We start from the raw sequence: 6,933 nt of genomic DNA on the forward strand, positions 1-6,933 counted from the left end.
TTCTGTCAATTTTAAACCAATTTATTTTTGATAAGTAATTACTTTAATCAAAATAATGTGTATGAACTCAATTAAAATTAAATGTTTGTATTTATTAAAAATAAATTGTTCCTTCTACAGTATTATCTTAATAGGTAGGTTATTATATTAATTTAATGAATTACGTAATTGAAAACGGAACAAAGATTTCAATTATAAATTAAAGGACAAGGTATTGCGAAAAGGAAGTTTTTTAAATAATTCAATATCTGAAAATTAAAATACAAAATAATTCAATCATTTAATGGTTACCTCGATTGATATTGAAAAATGTGTAAAAAAGCTGTCATATGTAGTAGAAACTGACAAGTATGTTGACAATATGTTTTATAAACCAAAAAATAATGATCTTCATGCTTTCTTTTAATAAAAATGATGAGTTTTATCATACAACTTGTATGGTTTCTTTCAAAAATTAAATCATGAAAGTAAACTTACTCGTATACTTAGATTCTTTGGGACGATTGTAAATTCCACAGATTTATAGATACTCTATTTTAGGCCTGGTGCATACTTGCGTTAATTAACGTGCGGCGCCGCTGCGATACTGCTGCGAGGCCACAGAAACTCATGGACATGTCCGTTGTTTTAACGTCCGGCACCGCTGCAAGGCTGTTTAAAAACGTTTGGTCAGATACGTAACGATGCCATCAGTCGTATTTGTTTTTTTGTTGGCGATGGAGGTCTATAAAAAAAAAAAAAATCGTGCGAATTTCGCGTACATTGTACACAAAAAATTTATTTTAAAAAAAAAATACGTTACTGGGTACATCCTTACATCGATGATAGGCTTACTAGAGGTGGCTTTATTACTTTATTTTCGGGTTTACGAGAAAATCTAGATAAGTTTTTTAACTACTTCCGTATGAGTGTTCAATCGTTTGACAAACTTGCAGACAAAATAACTGATATGATAGATACAAGATACAAGGATGAGACTCTGCATACCTCCAATGGAAATGCTAGCTGTGACTTTAAGGTAAGCGTATTTTATGCAGCATATATTATTCTGCTGTTTTGAAAATTAAGTGCCTATACAATTGAATGATAATTGTATGATTTTAATAAATATTCAATTTTAACTCGAAAAATATTATTATTTAATAAATTTTACAGGTGAAAATAATAATACAAAATTTTAATTATGTAATTTATTTTGTGTTATTTATTCATAAAGTTTCATTATTGAATAAATCTATACTGTTTTCGTCAAGTATATTCTGAGGAGGTTTCCTCATACGTTTAATAATATTAAGTATTTCATAGCGAAAGTCTAGTTCCTGGTCTTCGGTGAAATCAGATATCGATGACAGAATACTTTCGAAAAATGAACGGTCTGGATTAAGTTATCGAACGGCTGGAGCTGTTGGTGTAGGAATTGAAGTGTTCATGAAATCAATTAAAGAGGCCTCTATATCCAATTTGCGTTTTTTCGCAAAACACTGGCTAAAGGGGGAGGTTGTTCCGGTTCCTCTGGCTGGGTTACCTCTTCCTTTATTTCGTTGTTATAAAAGTTGGATTGCGTTTCCGTAGCAGCACCTGCAGTTTGTAAGAACGATAATTGCCGGGCATAAATGTATTTTCTTCTTGATCCAACTGCGTGTCCAGATTTTGTTTTGTTTAAACTTTTTTTAAAGTTGTCCTTAACATTTCGCCATTTTTTTATACAAGAGGTACCTGAAAATATAGTAATTTTTTTATACAATTATTATTTTTGGTTATTAAAAATTAAGTATTTAAATATATATATATACCCTTAATACAACCTTTACAAATGTTCAACTTAAATATTTTACCCATATTGTGAAGTTCACAATTTTTTTTATAAATGTACGTTTTTCTTCTTTGGTTACAGGTATTTAGGCAGTGAATGTGATCAGGTAGATTTACACTTGTCATACAAAATTGGACATACAACTATCGGTAAGATTTTAAGAAAATTATGCATTACAATTTGGGAATTACGCTGGATAGAAATTTCTCGAGGTTATCAAAAATATGCCCTTTTACTGAAATGCTTAGGTGCGATTGATGGAGAGCACGTACGAATTAGAAAACAAAATAAGAATGGGTCATTATTTTACAACTATAATAATTTCTTTTCCCTTGTTGGTCGAGGTTAGAATAGACCATCGGTTGTTCCTGCCTGTCATAAAAAGCGACTAAAAGGGACTTGTAGTAGGGCAGCAGCTACTGCAATATTGGGCATAGGCCATGAACTACATGTCAGGCAGCATCTAACAGATACAGGAAACTGTATGAATGATGGCTGCACTGCGATACGGAAGGCAACGGGAAACCACCGTATTAATATCCCAAGTAACAGCAATCAACATATCTTCTTCTCAAGTAAAAAATTCCGGAGGTAAAATAGTCACTCATTCGGATCTCCAAGTGGGGACTACAGGAGATATATGAAGTATTAAGGATGTGAAGGAATATAAACGAATAACAACTTATAATGTAAGGACTTTATTACAATGTGAGAAACTGGAGAATCTGAAAATAGAAATGTACAAGATGAAAATCGATATTCTTGAAATATCATAAATGAGATGGCCAAAGTCAGAAGACACCATAGAATAATATATACAGGTGCATCAGAGAAAAAACCTGGTACAGGAGGAGTAGGGATTATAATGAATAAAACTCTAGGAAAAAAAGTTAAAAGCTGTATACAATATAACGATATCCTAATCAAGCTTTAGATGAAACCAAAAGATACAATAGTAGTTCAAGTTTATATGCCGACATCATACAGTAGCGACGAAGAGATAGAAGAAGTATACGGAATTATAGATAAAATAATCGAAAATGTTAAAGGGGAAGAGAATTTGGTAGTTATGGGTGATTGGAATGCCGTTGTAGGAGAAGAAAAAGTAAATAATGTAACAGGTGCCTTTGGGTTGGGAAGGCCAAATGAAAGAGTAGAATGCCTATTCGAATTTTGTACAGAACATAACTTAATTATAAAAAATACTTGCTTCGATCACAATCGAAGAAGAAGATACACGTGGAAAATGCCAGGAGACATAAGTAGATACCAAATAGATTACATCATGGTTAAGAACAGATTTAAAAATCAAGTAAAGGAAAGTATAAGTTATCCAGGAGCGGATATAGATAGCGACTAATATCTAGTAGTGATGAAATGCGAACTTAAATTTAAAAGAATAATGGGTAAAAAGAAGAAAATAGTGCAGTGGAAAATTAAAAATCTGAGATATGAAAAAATAAGCAAAAAATTTAATGAAGACACTAATGATGTAATTATTGAAGAATCCTAAAATATTAAAGAAATATGGCTGAACTTAAAAGATATAATTACAATGGCTGCAACGAAAACTACAGGAAACAGCAACAATGGAGCAAGAAAGAAATGGATTATAACGAAAATAGTCAACATGATAGAGGAAAGAAGAAAATACAAGAATTCGAAGAGTATAGATGGACAGAAAAAATACAGAGTACTGAGGAATCTAATCATTAGGAAATTGAAGGGAGCAAAGAAAAATATTTGGTAAAAAAAGTGTAGTGAAATAGAAACCCTCATAAGGACAGGAAGTAATGATGAAGCATATATAATGGTGAAAATGTTTTTTGGTCACCATAAGCCCCGAGCAGGAGGAATAGAAGATAGCAACGGAAGAATGCTATATGAACAAAATGATATAGCGAAAAGATGGAAAGAATATCTATAAATCCTGTACAAGAGGGAAACACTCAAGAAAAATGAAACCAACAAATCAAAAAAAAAAAGACAAATCTGAAGAAGATGATGAAATAGTTCCAATTATGAGAGAAGCGAGCAAGCTTTGCGGAATCTAAAAAATAAAAAAGCAGCAGGAATCGATTGAATACATGCGGAGCTTTATTATAAAAAGGCGAAAAAAAAATATAAAATGGAATCATTTCAAATTATCATATACGTCGTATACGAAACCGGTGAATTGCCTGAAGATAACATAAAGAGCCTAATTATCCCCATCCCAAATAAAACAGCAGCAAAGTAATGTGAAGAATATCTGTATATATAAAACAGTAAGCTGATTGACTGCTATCAACAGCTCAAACCATTGGACGGATCTGGCTGAAATTTAGCATACAGATAACTATTATAATGTAGACGTGCGCTAAGAAAGGATTTTTCGAAATTATTGTTAAGTTAGACAAGGTTGTACATTATCCCCAATTATATGCAACGTATATATTCAAGAGACAATAGATCTAATAAAGGAAAATGCTAATTTAGGGATAAAGAATAATAGACAAAAAGTAAGTATGTTAAGTTTTGCCGATGACATAGCTTTAATTGCTGAAAGCAAGGAAGACCTGGCTCAACTAATTAAAGCTATGAATAAAATATTCGAAAAAAAGTTGGAAATGAGAATAAATGTGAAGAAAACAAAAGTACTTATATGTGAAAGGGAAAATAATACAAGAATACAGATAACATATTTCTAAAAATAAATAAATAAATAAAAATACGAAACTAAACAATAGAACAAGTAGATGAGGTTACATACCTGGGAAGCGCAATCAACAAAGATAGAAGAAACAGAAGTGAAATAAAAAAACGTATCTGTCAAGCTAAAATAGCCTTTAACAAAAATAAAATTATATTTACATCAAGAAGCATGAGTATAAAAATATGAAAAAACCTATTAAAATTGTATGTATGGAGCATTGCCCTGTAGGGGTGTGAAACTTGGACAATAACAACGGAAGAAAAAAGATGACTTGAGCCGTTTGAAATGTGGTCCTATAGAAGGATGTTAAGGATAAGTTGGATGGACAGTAACTAACATAGAAGTACTGGAAAGAATATCAGATGGAAAGTTACTATAGAATAACATAGTCAAAAGACGAAACGAATGGATAAGCCATATCATAAGATACGATAGATTGCTGAATCTGATAATAGAAGGAAAAAACCATAGGAGTAGACCAAGATTGGAATTCATTCAACAGATAATAATGGACCAAGGATGTGACCCGTATGTGGAATGAAAAGGAAGACGGATAAGAGGGAAGACTGGAATATGGCTGCAAACCAATATACGGATTGAAACCATAAAGAAAGAGAAAAATTTCTTTTCAATTGTGATGCTAGACGCGAATTACAATTTCATTTATATTGATGTTTGGAGCTTTTGATAAAGAATCTGACAGTAAAATATTTGAAAATTTAATATAAAGCTTCAAAATAACGAACTGAATATTCCAGGAAGTCAACCTCTCCCCGGAACTGACAATCCAAATATGCCCTTCACGTTTATTGGAGATGAAGCATTTTCTCTTTCACCGAAAATAATACGACCTTATAGCGGTTAAGTTTTGTTCGATAAAAAAAGGATTTTCAACTACAGATTGTCACATGCTCGTAGATGTGTTGAAAGTGTATTTGGAATATTATCAAATTAATGGAAAATATTCAATAAACCAATTAATGCAAATATAGATTTAAGCATACTTCTAGTAAAAACTTGTGTTCAACACAATTTCGTACGATCCAGAGATGGATTTAACATTCAAGAAACAATGTATGTAGAAGGATTGATTGAAATCGAACAAGGCATGTCAGAACCTACTCCGAGAGCTACTAATCAATCAATCAATGCAAAAAACAATTTAGATGATTATTTTGTTTCAGGTATCAGCAGTATGCCTATGGCAAACAAATAATATGTAAACTAGATAAATTATATTATATTATATTACATTATACGTTATATTCATTATCTTTAAATTTTTTATTATACAATTAAATAATATTTTCAAATATTTCTTAAAAATTAAATAAATCAAATATTATAAAGTAAAGAACAAATTACATAAAAAATACTTACATATATCATTTTTTTTACGTTCATCCTTTTCATCGAATCCTTCACAAAACACCCTACAAATCTCAACCCACGCTCCTCTTTTCTTAGTTCGATTGTGGTAAGTATTGTCAGCTATATTCCATACTTCGGGATGAAGATTAACTTCGCCGATAAACAGCTCCATATCTACATTATCAATATTAAATTAAATGGTTTTTGTTGCCATTTTTGTGATTTTTGCACAGTTTTAAACAATTGTATATGTTATTTAACAATTTTACCGAGCGTAAAAAAAACTCTTGTGTGTATCACACGATTGACGACAAAGTGCTGTTTGCCGGAGTTGCGGTTGATAACGCGTGTGCGGTGAACTTGCGGCGTGGCGGGAACGTACGGTAAAAATTACACACGCGTGAACGTACGGTAAAAACTACACACGCGGGAACGTACGTCGCCGCAACGTCATGTGCACCGTTTTATGCTATTATTACTATTTCTAAGGCCTGTTGCACGCTTGCGTATTTTTAACGTGCGGTGCCACTGCGGCGCCGCACGTGTGATTAGAAATACTAATAATAGCATGATAATAGCACGTTTTATTTATCTGTAATAAAAATAACATCATGACATAATATTATTCATTTATTATTTATTATATCTAATAACATTAACAAATATACTCGTATATATTAAAAATAAATAGTTATATAAATATTATATTTTGATACTTATATATTTTTATACATTTATTTAAAAATATTTATAAAAAATAATAATTATCACTTTGGTTAGCCAAAAATAAAAAATTTAATTTATTAAATATTTCCACGTTCGCTGATTATTTCGTGAAATGTGTTCATTTTGAAATCAAAAAAACCAACTAAAATCTGTCTATAATATAAGTAAATATATTATTTAAGGCGATATGCCATTTAAAGCTATTAATATTTCGATATTGAGATGACGTTTAGATAAGACAGTGGTCAGTTGATGATTAGCTACTCGTATACTTAAAATAGTTGTAATCCAAGGATTTTGCTATCAATGGAGTTTACACGTATTGCAG

At 31.2% G+C, this 6,933-nt stretch overlaps 2 protein-coding genes across 5 annotated transcripts; one reads left to right on the top strand and one right to left on the bottom strand.

Moving 5' to 3' along the window:
* Nucleotides 1–255: 255 nt before the first annotated feature.
* LOC112692799 lies at nt 256–6,322 on the bottom strand. 3 transcript variants are annotated; one of them, XM_025567589.1, is made up of 4 exons: nt 6,149–6,322; nt 5,889–6,053; nt 1,526–1,716; nt 256–724 (listed from the first exon to the last, which is right to left on the bottom strand). In XM_025567589.1, exons 2-4 carry the CDS (start codon nt 6,049–6,051, stop codon nt 656–658), a joined length of 423 nt encoding a protein of 140 aa, XP_025423374.1. In that variant the 5' UTR covers nt 6,052–6,053; nt 6,149–6,322; the 3' UTR covers nt 256–655. The 3 variants fall into 3 exon arrangements, with proteins under 3 accessions (XP_025423374.1, XP_025423372.1, XP_025423373.1); XM_025567587.1 differs by lacking the exon at nt 256–724 and having other exon boundaries at nt 1,268–1,716; XM_025567588.1 differs by lacking the exons at nt 256–724; nt 6,149–6,322 and having other exon boundaries at nt 1,268–1,716; nt 5,889–6,131.
* On the top strand, nt 733–3,798 carry LOC112692801 (craniofacial development protein 2-like). 2 transcript variants are annotated; one of them, XM_025567590.1, is made up of 2 exons: nt 733–1,018; nt 1,895–3,798. In XM_025567590.1, the coding sequence occupies exon 2, from the start codon at nt 2,748–2,750 to the stop codon at nt 3,171–3,173; it is 426 nt and encodes a 141-aa protein (XP_025423375.1). In that variant the 5' UTR covers nt 733–1,018; nt 1,895–2,747; the 3' UTR covers nt 3,174–3,798. Both variants share the same exon structure in this region, with proteins under 2 accessions (XP_025423375.1, XP_025423376.1).
* Nucleotides 6,323–6,933: the final 611 nt, after the last annotated feature.

The sequence above is a fragment of the Sipha flava genome, unplaced genomic scaffold, assembly GCF_003268045.1.
Source record: "Sipha flava isolate LNK unplaced genomic scaffold, YSA_version1 76_pilon_pilon, whole genome shotgun sequence".
Lineage (NCBI taxonomy): Eukaryota > Metazoa > Arthropoda > Insecta > Hemiptera > Aphididae > Sipha > Sipha flava.